At 38.1% G+C, this 19,624-nt stretch overlaps 1 protein-coding gene across 3 annotated transcripts; it reads left to right on the top strand.

Moving 5' to 3' along the window:
* The first annotated feature begins 295 nt into the window (after nt 1-295).
* tmem192 (transmembrane protein 192) lies at nt 296-19,066 on the top strand. Of its 3 annotated transcripts, XM_088342045.1 has the most exons (7): nt 296-438; nt 2,441-2,590; nt 3,959-4,048; nt 4,127-4,220; nt 4,293-4,415; nt 15,324-15,456; nt 18,236-19,066. In XM_088342045.1, the coding sequence occupies exons 1-7, from the start codon at nt 412-414 to the stop codon at nt 18,348-18,350; spliced, it is 732 nt and encodes a 243-aa protein (XP_088198171.1). In that variant the 5' UTR covers nt 296-411; the 3' UTR covers nt 18,351-19,066. The 3 variants fall into 3 exon arrangements, with proteins under 3 accessions (XP_088198171.1, XP_088198170.1, XP_088198169.1); XM_088342044.1 differs by having other exon boundaries at nt 3,959-4,220; nt 15,351-15,456; XM_088342043.1 differs by having other exon boundaries at nt 3,959-4,220.
* The last annotated feature ends 558 nt before the right edge of the window (nt 19,067-19,624 follow it).

The following is a 19,624-nucleotide window of genomic DNA, read 5'->3' as shown; positions in this document are numbered from 1 at the left end:
AAATAAATACATTTGAGACCATACGAATAACGGAAGCTTGGTAACGCGAAGGTCATCACGTGACAAGAATCGGCGACTCCAGCATTTTGCCTGGTAGGCTGAAGGTTTTACGGTTTTAAACGTTACATTACCAATTTCAAGTTGCCCTACATCGTGCATGTTTATTTTGGCACACGATTCAGTCATTAGTGAGTAGAAAGAGGGTCCATATTACCATTTAGCATCCGAAATCACAAGCCACAGCCTACGGGTTTGTTGACTTCCGGGTTTGTCACGTGAGTATGACGTATTTTTTACGGAAGTTTGGGTACCAAAATGTCATGCTCTCAGCGTCACTTTTTGTTTTTTGGGGGGTAACCGCCGAATTTTGGGATGTGGCACCCTTTTTTTGAAAAGGAAATTATCAAATAAATGGATACCGGAGGAGCCTTTTATGCTGTACGTACCTGGTATTTTGTAACAATCTGTCGTCTGTTTACGCTTAGTCTCATATTGGGCATTAGCCAAAAAAGCTAAATATGGCTTGTGTGTGTTGTATTACAACGAACTTTCGCTTGAATAAAACAAAGCTTAATTTTTGGTATGTGAAATCAGAACGTCCCCTAAAACCATTGCATACGTTACATTTAGATGTACCTATATTTTTTAGTTACCAAGGATGCATTTGTATTTGAAACTATGATCATTTTGGGTGCAAGCCATTTACAAATAAGTAGCCGTTAAGTCGAATACACTCTGCCTATGGAATCGAATAATATAGTTGAATGATCAATTCTGAAATAGAGAAAATATTCAAAAAAGTGAGAAAAATACATTATGGCATACACTCCCGCTGAGTACCCTGACATCGGGGTTACTGTACGTCAGTGTTTTTCAACCAGTGTGCCGGGGCACACTACTGTGCCGTGAGACCATGTCTAGTGTGCCGCTGGAATTTGACAAATTTTATCTTTCCAAAAAATCATGATTCAGAATTTTTGCTATCTTTAGACGAGGAACTGTAATAGTCATCCATATCAGTAGGTGGCAGTATGAAATGAAATGAAATGATGAAATGAAATGATCTGCATTTATATAGCGCTTTTCATGTCAATGACTTCCCAAAGCGCTTTACATTGTGCTTCACATTTCCCAATAGCGGCCGTGATTTGTGCAGCCATGTAAGGGCGCTAACCTGCTCATTGGGGGTATTGGGGGTTCAGTGTCTTACCCAAGGACACTTCGACATGTAACACGGACAAGCCGGGATTCGAACTGGGATCCCTTAATCCTAAAACGATCGCTCTCCTCTGAGCTCTCCTCTCCTGAGCTACTGCCGCCCCAGTAGATTTTTATATACTAATTTACTGCTCATGAGGTAGCACAGTACATTTAATAACTTAATTTGTTTTAACAAAGCGGTTTAATATTGCACTGTAAAAAATAAAAACATAAATAAAGCCCATCATTCTTTTTTATTTTAAGTATTTTTTCTTCTTTTTATAAACCAATTACCTACTTATGAGGTAGTACTGTGAAATGTTTGACATAACTTCATTTTCAAACATTTTCGACAGACTGTGTGCCTCGGAACTTTTTTATAAATAAAAGTGTACCTTGCTTCATAAAGGGTTGAAAAACACTGTTGTGGGTGACTGCAGTCTTGTTAATAGTTTTGTATTTGTAGAATATTAAACTTAACCTTTTTTGCTGAAAAATATTCCCTTATGTCCATTACGTATTTCTGTTAGACAACGAGGTACTGTGTCTAAATATTAGAGTAAGTAACATATTTATTATAATGCCATTAAAGTTTTTTTACATGTTTATCTTTTTAATATGTCTTGGCACTATGTTTCAGAATTGTTAATGGTATACAACTGCTTTACTGTTTTCATTTTTCAAAGTAATGTTTTGGTTGTGGGTGTTAATTTGTAGTGTTTTCTCACTGCTGTAAATTCCTGTTAATTTGTTTTGAGCAATTTGTAAATGTTGATTTTTGCTCTTTTTTCCCATTTTTTTTTTTGCTAACAATTTTATGTTTATTTTTCTTTTATGTTGCCTAAGCAACTAAAGCACAGATTTCTTAGCCACTATGTTACAATTTTAGTTTTTGTTGTCTAACTGTTCAAAACTTTGATTTGTTTTTTTTTAAATCATTTGATCTCTCCTTTGTGCTTCATAATAATAGTTTTTTATTAATTGAATAACTGATAAATGCAGTCGTTTATGTAATATTGGTCATTAGTTTGTACTTGTCAGTTGTTGAAGGGATTTTGAGCCTGTTTTAAGTACTGTGCCGTCACCTCGAGGCAATAAACCCATGGGTGGGCCAGATCCTCACGGACCTTTGGTAAGGCATAACAACATGAATTTGAATCTCTGGAATAATATTACCCGATACAAAATCTTGATCCAGTATTCATGAATGGAAGTAATTCCTTTGTTGTGCTTGGAACAGGCGGGGTCGTCGACAGACATGACGCGCAGCGAGGAGGATTCCCTGGTGGACGGGCCGCTCATTTCAACTGATGCACTCCAAGCCGCCATCAGGAGAGAATTCCGCAGATTGCCAACAGCTTGCCACGCTATCCTGCTGTCTCTTCTACATGTATGGAGTCAGATTATGATTGATTGTGACAACATACCATTTGAAATAAATACCTTATCGTCAGCAACATAAGGCGCACAGGATTAGAAGGCGCACCCCCCAAAATGGTCTTTTGTGATTATATTTTTTGTATATAAGGCTCATTGGACTATAAGGCACTAGGAATTAAAATCCCTGTTAGAGTTAGGGTTGAATAAATACATTTAAATTAAAACAGAAATAATGATTCAATTCATAGAACATAAAGTAAATTAGCATTATGACATCTGGTTTCACCACTACAATTCATTCATAAATGGTTACTGTGCTGTCCTCACTCCGGAGTAACCCCTTTTTCGCCAGTTAGACAGCTAGTGAACGGCGTCTCAAATAACCTGACTTCTTTTCGGTGGTTACTGTTTATTAAGCCATTACCCATATAAGGTCACCTGAAAGTTAAAAAGAAAAAGTACAAAGAGTCCCGTTAGTTTGCTAACTATGCTGATACATTTGTTTCCATAAAACAAAAATCTTCATTCAAGTAATCACAATACGTTTTATACTAATGGGAAGTTATTGTCCAAAGTAACAACGTAGAGGATTTGCATTGAGCATGTTAACCACAAGAGGGCACAACTAGTTCGTTTTTCAAAGAAAAGAATAAGTGACCATGTTCGGTATCACTTAAAGGAGCTGTACAGATTTTGGATGTTTTTAACTCTGCCGCCATCTCTGTTTAAAGTCATCATTGCAGCCTTAGGTCATTCTTGATGCATGTTCTAGTACGTGCATTTCTTAGACCCTCTCAAACATTTTTTCCATTTTTCTCAGGGTTATTATTTGGTGTTTGGACTATATCTATCTATCTATCTATATTCTAAATAGGCCTCTTCTGACTTTTACCATTTTCATACTACACTAACAAATAGAGTAGCATGTGGAGACGAGCATGAAGTTGCCTGAACAGCTTCGCTAAAAGTAAGATAAAAGCAGAAAGGCATGGTGGGAAATATATAAGTGCTCTTTGAACTTATTTTGGCATTGTTAACACATAATAGAGGAAATATTTTACTTTCAACTTTTTAGGGACACCTCAAATGACCAACCCCCCCACCTTTAAATGTAAATATTTTTTGGATATAAGTCATACTGGATATAAGGCACACTTTCAAATTTATGTCCAGTTTGGTGGATTCAGGTGCCCCTTATAGTTCGGAAAGTATGAAAATAACTGTTAGCCGTGTAAAACTGCTATGTGTGCACTTTTCATTTGGTATACATTTTGTGGAAAAAAGTGTCATTTTATGCAGTCCGGTGGTAGGTACCTGAGTTTTTCCAATTGTTCATGTTTCAATCGTCAGCTTTAACTTCATGCCTTGTAATTCACAGGTTGCCTACGTGGTTCTGTCTATCTGCGTTACCGTGCTGTGCGTGTTGAAGCTAGGCAAGGAGGAAGTCTGCGCCAACATCCTGGGACCTGTGAGTGGTGACAGCGCGGTCATCTTTGGTAAGGCGGCCTTGTGGGTTCTGGTTCTGGTGTTTACCCGTTGTGCTCAGCACCACCACAGCCGGGCCCGCAACCGAGGCTACCTGCACTTCTACAGAAGCACCACCACGCTCAAGCAGCTGCCTCTTGTGGTGCACTCCACAGGTAGACGTCGATGCCCCACAGCAGATACTGGGTGACAATCGTCACACTTTAAACTTGTTAACGTGCATTCAGGAAACGCTCTGCTGTTGGTCGTCATTGCGGCGCGATTGTCGGTGTCTTTGCACACCTACTTGCTGATTAGCGTCTTGAGCCTGGAGCTGATTTTAGCATTGTCCTGCCTGATCTATTATACAGGTAAGTTAAACTTATTTTTTTTGTTCAAAATTTGATCATAATTAAGTCAAGTCAAGTCAAGTCATTTTTATTTGTATAGCCCTAAATCACGAAGAGTCTCAAAGGGCTTCACAGATTGTTACACTATATTACACTAACTATTTTCAACCGACAAGAGGAGTAGGTTATTCGTATGCAATGGAGTAGAAGTGAGTTTTAAGTTTAGATTTAAACATTTCCACTGCTACCAAATCCTACAAACCGTTCAACGTTAAAAGTTAACCTTTGTATCATCGAAATGGATGGCTTTGACGTTACAGTTCAATACTACCTCACCAGTTTTTAGCAAATCACGAAATAAGTATTGTCTATTAAATCTACGGGGGAAAAAAATCAAGCACTTGTTATTTTTGTATTGACTTTTTTTATTGTTCCTTGCTTATTTATGGTGCATTAGTGCCATCTGCGGGTGGCACAGCGGCTGAGTGGTTAGCGTGTCCGCGGATCAGTTCTGAGGTCATGGGTTCAAATCCAGCTACCGGCCTTCCTGTGCGGAGTTTGCATGTTCTCTGCACGCTTGCGTGGGTTTCCTCCGGATACTCTCGTTTCCTTCCGCAGTCCAAAAACATGCATGTCAGTTTAGTTGGCTGGTCCAAATTGTCCTTAAGTGTGAATATGCGAGTGAGTGATGAATTGTGCTATCTGCTGGATACTTGGAATAACAGCAGGTTTAAAGCGAGAATAAGAACCTCCCATTTCTATGTGTTTCAACCCAGATTACTTTAGGTACGTATTGGAATGGGATTTTAGGCGAATTTTACACCAACGGTAATTGGTTACGATTTCTGGTTTTCCTAATAAATCAAATTAAATGTATTATTCACCCAGCCTTAATTTTAAACATGTAAATACTTTTTTAAAATGTTTATATTTTGGATAGAGTATATGACCTAAAATAAAGAAATCAACTCATTCTGTTGAGGATTTTTTGAGGATGAATATTCTTGGATAAATGCACTTTCAGGGTGGACCCCCTGCTACAGTACACACAAATTGACAAAACTCTTCATATTTGGTAAAGTGGATTCCTGCATGGTCATTGTTTTTCATCCTCAAATTTTCTCTTTGCAATGAAATGTTGGAAGTTTATTATTTGTATCACGAAGCAACCAGCTATGTATTGTAAGTTGTATTTAGGGCAAAACACAAAGATTTCAGATGCAGCATGTGGAGAAAGACACACCCAGTTAGATTACATTACTCATACACACACATGCACACAACCCCCCACACAATAAGACTGAATTGGCATGACAAAAGCCACTCTGCCCTTTTCAAACCCGACAGCATGACAATCAAGCATTCTGCTCCGTCTTCTGTCCCTCCCTCCATCCATCCAACAACTGATCTGCTGATTTTGCACTCGGGATCGCTCACAAACGTACTTCTTTTGGAACCCGAAAATGCCTACCCTTAAAACATTTTAATTTTTCCATGACCATGCTTCGTAAAGCCCAATTGTGTGTTATATAGTGACTTCTAGTAGAGTAAAAAGACTTTTATTCCTTAAAAAAAGACGCTGTCGTTGTAAAAAAAAAAAAAAGTATAAACTCTTACAATGCACTATTTACCATTGCACTATTGTTACAACTTGTTCAAATATCCAAGCACTACCTTGTAAATAGTTTTGTTTATTTAGCCTGACATTCTTTTTCTTTTTTTTCTTTTAAGTCTTCATTATGTGTCTGTCCTGGAGTGCCGTGTCTAATGTTTTGAAATGAAATGAAATGATCTGCATTTATATGGCGCTTTTCAAGTCAATGAAGACTTCCCAAAGCGCTTTACAATGTGCTTCACATTTACCCATTCACACACTCACACACCAATAGCGGCCGTGCAGCCATGCAAGGCGCCAACCTGCTTATTGGGGGCATTAGGGATTCAGTGTCAGTGTTTTGCAAACAATTCTACCTAGACGTTGTTATCAATGAAAATAAATTGTATTTCTATTAATCATTCAACTCTTGGATTTTGACATTTTAAATTTCTTTACTAGCCACTCTTCACCCTGTTTGTGTCTTACTCGAGCGCTAACCATCTCCGGCTAGGTAGATTTTCTTTATCTTACGCAAAAGCAGAACCAGTAGAGTTTTTGTATAAACCTGCGGTGGTTAAGTAACAAAGAATTAGGCGTCAAAAGTCATATACTTTAGCCAACCCCTCTTTTGAACTTGAACTTTAAATTTGAGGTTTATTCGTTTCTGCTTTGGTATTGTTCTTGTTTTTTTCTCAATTTGAATATTTTTAAAGGGTATTTTGGTCAGTTTAAAACATTTGAAAGTAAGTACATTCAGAGAAAATTGTTTTCGGTAACTATGCTGGATTTCAGCCTGTGTTTTCTAAAGGCTAGATGAGTGCGAAGGAAGATTGCAGTTACCCCAAGTGTCTGATGGGATATTGATGAAGCAGATAGCGCAATTGAAAGGAAATCCATATTAAAGGGCTATTTGTGGTGCCACAGGGCACAGATGGGCAGATACCCCTCCACACCCACCTCAACACATACAGTTGAAGATAAGCTATTAGTGTTTAGCCTAGCCACAGGCTGGCTAGCCCTTGGTCGCTCCCCCCTACTCACACTTGCACATTGTCTCGGTGTTTACAGTGTTTGTGGAGGAGGTCTGCGTGTGTCACATTCCAGCTCGGATCAGGGTGGTGAGCCGTGAAGCGGAGTCAAGCTCAAAAAGAACATTCACCAATTAGATACAATCTGACTAGTTTGGATAGGGTCTAGTTAAGTTCATCTTTTGGGATTGTATTGCATTTTACGGGTCATCTGAAATTGAAGTATTTGTCTACACTAGTGATATTTGATACTACATTTTATCAGACTGATAACAAAACTTGAGTAGTTAACAACACAATACAACATATACTGTATGTACTATTTGTAGACAAAATTCCACACACCCAGCAAAAACTGATATCCTTTAAAGCAGTGCCCTTCATTCCGAACACAATATTTTCTTAAATAGTGAATTTATTTACATTTCAAAGGGTTATTGTGGATATTTTCCTGTCTCCTAGTCATAAAAACTTCCATTCATTAAAAATACGATTGATTAAAAAAATTAATGAGCTATCATTTATAGTGCCGAAAATAATTATTCGAACACCCTGCTATTATGCTATTTTTCCCACTTAGAAATCATGGAAGGGTCTGAAATTTTTATCGTACGTGCATGTTCACTGTAAAAGAGATAAACTAAAGAAAAAAATCCAGAAATCACAATTTTTAATGATTTGTTTGTGTGATATAGCTGCAAATAAGTATTTGAACACCTGATAAAATTAATTATATTATTAATTATAGTTGTACAGTAGCCTTTGTTTGCTATTACAGAGGTCAAACGTTTCCTGTAGCCTTTCACCAGGTTTGCACACACTGCAGGAGAGATCTTGGCCCAATCCTCCACACCTATCTTCTCTAGATCAGTCAGTTTTCTGGGCTGTTGCTGAGGAACACGGAGTTTGGGCAAACTTAAGACTGGCTTTGACATGTGCTGGTTTAAGCAAGGGAACCTGTCGTGCCATGCATGATTTCAAATCATGACATTTTAGTGTATTACCTACAGTAACCTTGGAAACGATGGTCCCAGCTTTTTTCAGGTCATTGAAAAAACTCCTGTTGTGTAGTTCCGGGCTGATTCCTCACCTTTCTTAGAATTATTGAGACCCCCACGAGGTGATGTCTTGGATGGGGCTCCACTCCGATTGAGATTGACTGTCATGTTTATCTTCCATTTTCTAATGATCGCTCCAACAGTGGACCTTTTTTTTACCAAGCTGCTTGCAATTGCTCCTTAGCCCTTTCTAGCCTTTTGGAGGTGTACAATTTTGTCTTGGGTGTCTTTGGACAGCTCTTTGGTCTTCACCATGTTACAAGTTAAAGTCTTACTAGTTGAATGGAATGGACAGGTGTCTTTATGCAGCTAACAACCTCAAACAGGTGCATTTGATTCAGGAAGATACATGGAGTGTAGGTGGACTTCTAATGGGGGGGCTAACAGGTCTTTCAGGGTCAGAATTTTACAATTTAGTTTACACAGGTGTTCAAATACTTATTTGCAACTGTATCACACAAATAAATTGTTAAAAAAATCATGCATTGTGCTTTCTGGATTTTTCTTTTTTCGTTTATCTGTCTCACAGTAAACGTGCACCTACAATGACAATTTCAGAGCCCTCCATGATTTCTAAGTGGGAGATATAGCAAAATAGCAGGGTGTTCAAATCCTTATTTTATTCACTGTAAATCTTAAAATACTCAAAGGTCAAGATCTCTTAAAAGTATTTATTTTACATTACATGGGGCTCACCTAGAGGGAGTTTACATGATAATCTGCTCTCCTGCTGCTAAGGGTACTCCAAAAAACACCCCGTGAAATGCTTGACGAAATAAATACAAGAAAAACGGTGCAGTTTGGTCACTTTGAGTCTCTAGTTCTATTCGTCCATGTGCAATGTAGAACTTATTTATAGTTACACTACACAATACAACAAAACCTTAAGGTAAAATATTACACATTGTCTTTTTAAATGTAATCTACTATTCCAAATGTATCATAACAATCCTTGTTGTTATTGGTCTCTAGTTGTCAGATGATTCTGGTATCTGATACTACTGTTAGTACAGACACTTTGCAAAAAGCTTGTATAAGCACAGATGCCTGTTTCTTCTACTCCTTGCTAACACGACAGCAAAGATGATCAATTCATAGAAGGGGGTTGTCGTCCTAAGAGGAGCCAAAGATAGTGAGCGCCTGCAGCCATGTAGTCCATACAGGAAGGCCTCGTTCCATTTCCCTTTGAAGTGCGTGCTCAATTGTGAGGGTGTGTTTGAGGTCTCCGCTGTATGTTTCTGGTCTCTCATTTGAACATGAATGCGGCCCGCCCGCTCCACGCACATCAAAGACCCTCCTCGGCCTTCAAAGGCTCACCCGCTCATGCGTCCGCTCTGCTAAAGCACTACAGGGCACGCTGCGGCTATACCATGCAGCACACATCCAGATACAGTGGTATTTATTACGAGTTTTATTTGTTCTGGGATTGTGCTCGTAGCTCTAAATTCTCGTGTTACGAGTGAATTATCCTGAGATTAAACAATTAAAAATGTAATGGTCCGCTCCCGTCGTACCCAAAGCATCCAAGTGTACAGCTATAAAACTAATTTTCCATCCCCAAAATCACATTTAAATATTAATTCAACATAAAAATAACATAAATAAGATGATAGTTACGCCAGTTTATTATGAGCGCCATGAAGAATGTGTGCTCATGCTGTTGGGCATGGTTGAGGCCGTTGTAAAGAGAAGTCACAGCGATCGCGTACCTGTTCACTCATACGCTTTCCCTGTATTTTATACGGTTTTTAATCTTTTCACATTGTGTATAACAATTTACTTTAAAAAAAAGACCGGTCTCGTCTTCCCCGTTTCGGCTCTAATCCGGATCATCTCTTTCACTTTTAGCAGATGACGTCATTCATGATTTAAAATATTGTCGCGTTTTTTAACCTAGTCTGTCTTGAAGTCACTAAACAAGTGCCATGTTGTATTTGTAAAGTTTATTATTGTTTAATAAGGAGGATTTGCTATCATTAATAAGGAAAGCCGATGGTGGGGAATGGCTGATATGAGATTGAGAGAATGTACTTACTGTACACTTAATTAAAGCTACTGTTATTTGAAATGAACGTACACACACACAAAAATTACTGCAGAATTACTTTATTTTTTGCAGTAGTAGTTTGCATGCGCAAATTGGATGAGCTAATGCTGTCGGTAAGCAGTCATGAGCAGTGAGTGGTCTCGAGCAGTTGGTAGCTTTTGGGACTGCTCGTGAACTGGATTTTTTGTATAGTGAGCAAAGGTTTTTGTTCGAAAAAAAAATCCTGGATCCCGAAATTCTTGTCTTTTAGAGGTGCTCATGTAAATAGTTACCACTGTACTTTAGCACGTTAGCACAGGCTAGCCTAATGTATGAGTGTGCAACATTACTCACTTATTCATATCTCATTATTTTTTCAAATCTAATTAAAGATATGAAAGCGGTCCTGCATTTATCATCTGAGGTGTTGCAGCCAACTATCTGCTGCCGACCCCATCGACCCCAGGATGAGGAGGCATTAGCCTTTAGCGCCTATACCAAATCGCCATAATCACCTGGAAATGCGCACGCTCGTCCTCAGCCTCTTGCTGCCCTTTAAGAATTCCGTGCACTCGCGTGCGAGGGAGAGAAGGACTATGACAAGGTGGCGTGAAATGCGGCACCTCCTTTCAATTGCTACTTCCTAGCCTTCCGTTCGACCCTCATGGGTATCTCTTGTCTGTTTCATCGTTTCTTCAGCCTGATGTCATCAAACTGTTGACGACACATTAAAGTTGCTACTATAGAGTAAAGTAAATGGGGCGGAAAAAACTTCTTGTTGTAGAGTTATAGCCAAAACTCAAATGTTATGCATAATCCAAATATGCAAGTACTCCTTTTGTCCACCTTGGATATCAATATCAAGTCCCATTTTTTGTAATGTAATCTGAAAAAAAAAACTATAAATACAGCTTTAGAAAGTAAAATAGTAAGAACACTGTCAAAAGTGTCGGACCTTTTTTTCTAATATCCACTTCAGAAAATATTGAATGATACAAGCTTTATTTAATTTCTTACAGTATGTATTTTACAACACACATTCTTACCCGAATTTTGTTTTTTTTTTGTTCAGAAACCCAATGTTTTCTTAAAATAATTTTAATGACTAAGGTCTGAAGTAGAATAATGATTGACTAAAATTAGGTATCCCCCCCCCTAATTTCTCAGAAGACTAAAATGAACAAAATGAGCCATTTTGTGAATAGCCATACCTAACGTTTACTACTTAGGTTTTACAAGACTTTTAACAACCTATTGACATAGAAACTATAAGGTTAGCCAAACTTCAACAAAAACATGAGCAAATATCTGAACGTGTCTTCCTGACGAAGGCAAATACAGTATAAAAAAAAGCTGGATAATAGATAAAACGTACTGTTTAGTATAGATTAATTGATTACCCCCTTCAATCAACAATAATACACAATGAGGAATGGATAAAAAAGCAAGAATTGGGCAGAAGTCTATTCATTTATCTGTAGGTTCTTGTAAAATTAGCATTAAAAAGCAGACAAAACAATCAAAAGCAATAAGTAACATACAGTTTATAACCAACAAATCAAATAATAGAAGCATATTTAAAGATGGGGTACATCGATTGAGGTGTCTTTAAAAAGTTGAAAGTATCATATTTTCTATTCTAGAACTTATTTTTTGTAAGTATGAGTTAGCAATACCCAAGTGAGTTCAAAGAGCTTTTGTATTTTTCTTTCTACCGTGCCTATCTGCTTTTATTTTGGTTTGAGCAACGCTTTTTCGGGAAGCGCAATACATTAGATAGATAGAAAGGGGGTGGGGGGGAGAGTGACTTTATGCATTTTTTTGTTAGTGTAGCATGAAATTGGTAAAAGTAATAAAAGGCCCGTTTTAAATACAGCCAAAACGCCAACCCAGACTCCCCAAAAAAGAAAAAATAGTCCATTTGAGCGCGTCTAAGAAATGCTTAAAATAATAAAACTTTGTGAATGGTTTGATTGAGGCTGGGATCATGACTTTAAGCCTGGAGATGACGACAGAGAGTTACAGTGTTTCAAATTTTGGACAGCACCTTTAACATATAATAGTCATTATAAACTACACAATAAATAACATTCTATTTTAAAAGACTTACATACTGAGTGGAATAAAAACATAGAATAACAGGTATTAACCTTTAGTATTGAGCAATATAATTATCAAACACTTAAAACATCTTGGCATTTTTTTGTGTAACTAGTGGGCTAATGAAATGTGGTTGCTGGACCCCAAATGGCTCCTACACTGTAGTCTGGACACTCGCAATCTCTCATAGTGATCATGCTACAGGAATGGTTGGCATCATGGGATGTAACAAAATAGATAAATACATGTTATACTGTCTTATTTATTGTCATAGTGTAAACAGTTAGTAAATGGTACTGCATTATACCCTTGTGTTCCATTTTGTTAAATGCTTCTCACATACCATTTGTATTTACACACACACACAAGCGTATTTAGGGCCTCATTATGCAGGAATGCTCAGCATTTCTTAGGATTGTGTGTCGATGCTGTGGCAGAGCAAAGAAAAGGTGGTACTCTTTAGTATCTCCTTGACAATTTCCTCTGACTAATGATGCTCCAGTCATGCTCATGTTTTAAAAGCCTGCTAGGGAAGTCAGAAATTTGTAGTTATACATTATTAAATCATGCAAATGTAGCTTAGAATGGTTATTCTTTGTTAGATGAAAAGCTACCTGGAGCTAACACTTTTCGTTATGGCCTTTAAAGCCGTGCAAGCATGGATGTAGCTTTCAGTTTTTAGGCATAACCCAATAATCGTTTGAGAATATAATCATATATCAATATAATCATTTTGCCTTCTGCTGTGGCGACCACCCCTATTCTCCACACTACGGCGCCGGGCGCACCCCACCCGTCCCCCCTGAGTAAAAGTGTATGTTTAGGGCCTGAGAATTGGAGCTCTAAGTGCAGGATATGGTGGCCCATAAGAGCTAAGTGTGGGTTATAACGACTAGTGTGTGAGTGTGCGTGTGGCAGCCAGGGAATGGAAGTCTGTAAAAGAAAGAGAGGGAGGAATGAAAAGGAAAAAAACAGCAGTGGCTGTCCACTTTCGCACCTGCATCATTACGTTGGCTAGCAAACTCACTATCAGGTTACGTCTTTGTGTCTTGGGACGATAGTGCAGAGTACAATATGGGACTAAGACATGTAAAAGCGTCAACTTGATTTTGACCCTGTATCTATGAGTCGTTACTGAACTCAACTTACACTCGAGCATCATTATTAAATCCACCGAAATTGGTGTAAAATAATCAAATTAGTTATGATAAAACTATTACATAATGCAAAACGCCATTACTATGCTCAAAGTTAAGAAACGAATGGCTGTTTTTGTGCAATTATTTTTATTGTTTACTTTTGTAAACTAGCGGTTAATGTTGGGTTTTTTTGTGCTGTGCATTTGAATAATCCATTTAGCCATGCGTATTACTGCGCACGCGCTCATCCGGGATATTTTGATGCAGAAAAGGCTTTATGGATTTATAGCAGTACAGAGACAAATGATACATGAAACTTTGACTTACTCGCTAGTTGTGTATGTGTATTTCTCAGGGATATTTCCATTTTATTTCCCACCCTAAAGGCAAAATTTTCTCAGCTCTATCCATTCATTCATAGCTGATGCCACAGTTGTATCCCTCTATATACAGTGTAAGTCCATGCTTCTGCCAAGCCACATACAAGCCTAACTTTGTTTAAATTGTGGACAAAGCAATGGAGCAAACTTATGAAGCAATTAAGCACAGTATTTTGCTGATATTGGTGAGTGACATGAATGAAATCATCCTTTATTTAATGTCAAAAGTTAAATGCGGAAATCTTGCGTGATAAGGTAGTTAATTCCCAGCCCCCACCGTTTGGATTTTTCACAAACTACATGTATTGTAATTGCTTGTTTTTCGGAATATAACTGATTTGTCAGATTGGTTAAAAAAAAAAAAAAATCAAAATTTTGATCCCACTCTGACTATTCCTTGCATGTAAACAGAGTCGCAGATGTTTGCATTTTCTTTATCTTGATTCACAAGGGAACATAAAAAAGTCTCATCTATGTTTTTTGTCTGGTGCAGAGCCTAGTCACTAGGTTTAAAAACTAGTTCATTGTGGTGGCACTATGCCCTAGTGCCAACACAATGAACCAGACAGCCAGATTAAATTGTATCTCAAAACTGCAAAAAAAACACAGGGGTCAGGGACCTATTCTAGAGCCACATGCGGTTCTTAAGCTCCACCCTAGTGGCTTCCTGGATTTTTTTTTAAAATTTGTACAACTGGAAAAATAATAGTCAGGGAAATGTGTTTTAACTTGGTTCCATTAGGAGGACAAACACAAAACAAACAGTCTTATTGCTGGCTGTAAAATGTTTTGAATAAATAATAATGAGTAACTAATATATGAATCCCTTTTGATTTAGTTTTTTACAAAAAGCTTATATTAGGCTTTTTGTGTGGCTCCAAACCTTTTTTTGTCTGTTATGGCTCTGATAACATTTTTGGTAGCTGACCCCCTTCTTTAGCAGATACTATTGTTTATTTTAAAAACAATTATTTTTTACCACTTCTTAAAAAAATCTCAGATAAGAGGGAAAGTATATGGAGAAATGAGCAAAATCCAATCTTTTTGCTCATTTTAAAGATTAGTCCCAATACTAGCTATCAGTTTTGGTGCAGGTATTCCCTTTCTTATGTATCCGAGTAGCGGTTATCTTGTAGTGACCATTTTAAAATCAGTAGATAGATAGATAGATACTTTATTCATCCCCGCAGGGAAATTCTCATAACTAGAAACTAATAATAACAATAATAACTAGTAACTAGAAATAGGAAAAAAATGCCAGTTATAACATGCAATTAAATGCGAGGGATTTAAATCTAGATCTTTAAAAATTACAGCCATTTTTATTTGTTGTAAAAGGTTATTTTTATAATAGTGGTCTTTAGTATCAGTATCAACAATGAGTTAAAAGTTTAGATTAATATTGCCTGAAAAAATATTTACTCATTTCATCTATATTAATCTAATTTGGTTACAATTTTTTTAAATCTCAAAATGGAAAAAAAGACGCCTAAAAAGATTAAGTGACCAACCTTTTTTGCATTGAAAGCACCATTATGGATTTTGTTAACAAAATGTTGTTTATAGTTGCCACCATAATTTGGAATCGCGTATGTGACTAGATGTCCCCTGCATTTGCACACCTCCAGTCAAAGTCATGATCTTCAACTCGGCGCGAGCTGCACCAGACGTCAGCGAGGAAGAACACGCGCACAACTTCAGCGTTGGAAGCCTACCGACAGAAACGGGATTCCGGTAAGGCACACCCAACATTATTGAGACTGTAAAAGCGTTCTATGCCTTGCTGGTTCACAAAGAAGTTCAGAGTGTTGCTAAAAACTTCAGCATTTAAATGCACGCTACCAAGCAGAACAAGGGCCAGTAACCGTGAGTCAAAGTGCCTTTAAAGCAGAGCCACACCATATATTTCAGGACAATAAATCAAACAAAACTGCTAAACAGGCTCTCTAGACAAAAGCTAATTCACTTCTACTCTATAGCATGTGAATAACTTATACTTTTCGTGGACAATATCTCTGTATTATTTGTGATTGCAACATCCTTTGCTGTCTGGTAATCCTGAAAGGGGGATGCCACTTGTGCGGTCCCTTCTCAAGGTTTCTTCATTTTCCTCATGTTGAGGTTTTTGAGTTTTTCCATGCCCTCATGTTGGTTCCAGATCAGGGGATGGTGTAATAATAGTCTGAAAAATAGTCTGTGTAATAACCTGTGCAGCCCTTTGAGACTCTTTGTGATTAAGGGCTATAAAAATAAAAATGACTTGACTTGACTAGCACATTTTATTTCACTGTGTGATGTTTGATGCCTGAGCCCCATAATAACAAACACCCCACTTAAAAATAGTCTCCAATCCTTACTTAACTCCCCTAACGTTCCGACGTCCCTCCGGCGGACTGTCAGACTGTTGATAAACAAAGTTGCGTCTTCACGATGTCACCAGAAACTGAACTATGTCATGTCACATATCATTGGAAAGCCTTAGCTCTTGGGATTCAAGATTCTTTTTCAAAATGTACTCCTCACAGAAACATCACAATCAATCTGAAACGAGTTACCCGAAAATTGTAAACACGGGATAGCTCACCAATAAGTCCCTTGGTCGTCAGCTATCGAAATGATTCTCTCTAATCGTGTCCAGTAAATCCAACCATGTGAAATGTTTACTCCTAAACAAACAATAATTTGCCTAAAAGCACTCCTGCATCGTTTGATGAATCTCGATGTAATCACTTCCGCTTTAAAAATAAACAGACTTGATTTTTAATATTGCTTTTGCCTGTTGATTCACATCTCTCAGCCAATAGCAAGCCTTTTTCACGGTCCACAACCCGCACTAGTCTATAAGGGCCTCTATTGATAAAATGGAGATCACACCCTTTAGCCAGTTGTAACCGAGTCAAAAGGTGATTGACACATTGGATAGCCAATGAAATTCAGATAAAAGCAATACAAAGATGTTAGGAGGGTATTCAAATTAGACCCCCCCCCCCCCCCCCCCCCCCCCAAAAAATCGTAATGACAATTGGGATTCATTTTTACGCACCATTATTATGCGCAAGTGTGCACAATCATTGCTTGACCTCTGGAAAGGCAAGTCAAACATTTACAACTCTTTCAAAATTTCAAAAAAAATGGCCAGGGTAAAATATACAGTTGCTGAGGTGAGTTGCTGTAAACTGGTGGTCTCCAAATGGCCACTTTTGGAAATGTCTAGACCTACACTTAGATAATGTGTAAAATACAATGTATATTTTGTTAGATTTTGATACAACTTGCCATGGGGCCTGGTAAGGCTTCAAGCTATTGCCTCGTCTGTTTTCCAGCAAAGATGCCCATGCTAAACTCATCTGCTGGCATTTGATTGCAAAAAACATTCTGGTGGTAATAAAAAAAAAACCTTCTACTTATGTGTGTTCCGACTCCAATTGCTCAATGTTAGTTGCACTTGCAGTGACTATTTCAGTTTGGGACTAAACTTAAAAGTCTTACCTCTCAAAAGCGACCAAAACCGTACATATTCTCCAAACGATTCAATTTACTTTGGGTACATCTTGGATAGGGATTTTAAGCAAATTTTACAAGTAAGGTGAGGGGTTAAAACTTGTTAAGTTCATTTTTTTCATCATTTGCATTTTATGGTGCTCTTTCTTTGGAGCACACAACAAACAAAAAACAACAAAGTTAAAAACGTTGCCGTGTTGGGTTATATAAACCATGTCAATGTCAAAGTCCAGTCTTCATTGTTTAAAGTGGTCTCATTCATTTTTCTGTAGTCCATCCATTTTTTTCCCATTTGTCCTGAATTGGGTTTTATTATTAAGAACTTTACCAGGTACTCATTCTTCTTCTGCAATATTTCTCCTGTATTCACCAAATAGTACACCTTGAATTTTTAGGGTATCCCTTATACGTTAATTTTTACCGTCATTTTTGTCCTGGATAATTGTTTTAAAACAAGGTGTAAACAGTTGTTTCATAAAAATGTCTCTTAATACTGCAACAGAGAAGGGTACAGTAGTATTTACCTTCATCTATGGGACGTGGTCTGTTTTAAAATTGGAAATCCAATGGTCATTATGTGTCCTCAATTCTGTTTTGTAGATGTGAATCTTCGTCGTCTTTGAAATCTACTTGAAAGACTTAAAAGTCCAAGGGCGTCATTGATCTTTTATCATTATTTTTTATAATTTTCACGGACTTAAAACTTGAAAAGGTATTCAGGAAATGGTAGAAGGCAGACGTCACACTCACATGTGTACTCTGTTGCATCTCATTGGCTATGGAGACAGGGAAACATTCTAATGACATTTCTTCTTACCAGCCTTAAAGGTAGTAAAACGCTCCAGCTCTCCTGTCGCTAGTGGTTGGATCTCGCTATTGCACTCCCAGCCTGAATGTGTTAAAATAGTTGATTTAATCTCATAGCCAGATGTACTCGTGAAAAGCCCCACACCCGCCTCAAGCCATACGTTCCCGATCTCTGTATTACAACTTGTTTTTTGTGTGTGTTCAGAGTGGGTTCAGGCCTGGAGGAGGTCGTGGAGAAGCAGGCGGACTTGATCGAGTACCTGAAGCAGCACAACCGCTTGCTGAGCAGGAGGCTGCTCAACCTTTCCGCTCAGCACTGAGCGCCGACTTAACTAGTTACGGACCCCAACTGTGGTCCACTCAGATGGGATGGAAGTCCGACTCAGCCTCACCTTGATTTGATTTGAACGCTATGGCGTGAAACGGGATGTTGTTGCACCGAAAATGAGGCGTCACTGCTCACACATGAGGATGGAGGGCCCATGGGAATTTATCACTAAGGGCCCAACAAAAGCTGCTACTCTGCCTCTTTTAGGCACACCTTGATTGGGAAAAAGGTAAATTCTAGATAGCCAGAGATTACTTTACTGTGTTTAAATGTGTACATAAAATGTCAACAATGCTCACATCTGTTTTTTAAGCGTTTTTTTTTTTTTTTGGTGCAACTTTTTTTTTTTTTTTTTAGGGCCTTGATTTATGTTTTTGGTGTACTTATTTCAATTTTACAACTTCAACTACCCCGCACCCTACCATCCCCGACCTGCAGGTGTCATTTTGATTTAGGTGGGAGGCAATACTCTATTAAGCATTAGCAGTTTTATTTTTAATTGTTTTCTTGTTGGTGAGAACCATGATACTTGCTCGAGTTCTTCAGTTTCTTTTTGTGACCGAATCCTGCAATTGTCAATTTTTCAAGCGTTTTGTTCCCTTGACGGTTAGAATGTCGTTTTTTAGAGTGGAGTTTGATGCATGTGTGTATTCTACTTACTTAAAGAAACTGTCAATGTTTATTAAAAATCGAATATTTTCAGAATAATTGTTTTCTGTGTATTTTTTATTTGATAAAACAATGTTAATTCGATTTTTGTCTTAAACTTTACGAAATAATGAATACCATATCGGTATACCAAAACACTTATTTAAATTCAAAATAATTTTACAATGGGCGGCACGGGTGTTTGGCGCGCAGCCCCATAGTGCAGAGGTTCGGGGTTCAAGTCCAGCTACCGCAGCCTCCTCGTGTGGAGTTTGCATGGTGTCCCTGTGCCTGTGTTGTTTCCTCCAGGTCTTGACGACAACCACCACAACAATGACGTGATCTCAAAGCGCCGAGATCGGCGTGCAGACGAAAACTCGAACCGCAAGACCAAGACAACAATGGCGTATCTGCCTGACAAAAAGTTTAGAGTGCGGTAAATCTTTGTTAAAAAAAAAAGTAATCGGGTAATAATGACAATTTTGTGTCAAAAAAGTTGCGTCCCGGGGACGCACGTTGATTTGAGACTATGCGTCCCCAGCAAAAATGATGCGTCTAGGACGCAGGGACGCAGGCAAACGAGAACACTGGACTAGTAAATATGGCTGCAAATATCAA

Source organism: Urocampus carinirostris, chromosome 8, assembly GCF_059441175.1.
Source record: "Urocampus carinirostris isolate Australia breed hairy pipefish chromosome 8, RoL_Ucar_1.0, whole genome shotgun sequence".
NCBI lineage: Eukaryota > Metazoa > Chordata > Actinopteri > Syngnathiformes > Syngnathidae > Urocampus > Urocampus carinirostris.
This window is presented reverse-complemented; position numbering and strand designations above follow the sequence as displayed.

Coding starts and splice junctions, on each gene's coding strand:
- tmem192 (XM_088342043.1), top strand. CDS start 412: ATGGATACCGGAGGAGCCTTTTATGCT. Junction 439..2,440: donor CCGGAGGAGCCTTTTATGCT/GTACGTACCTGG, acceptor TGCTTGGAACAG/GCGGGGTCGTCGACAGACAT. Junction 2,591..3,958: donor TCCTGCTGTCTCTTCTACAT/GTATGGAGTCAG, acceptor TGTAATTCACAG/GTTGCCTACGTGGTTCTGTC.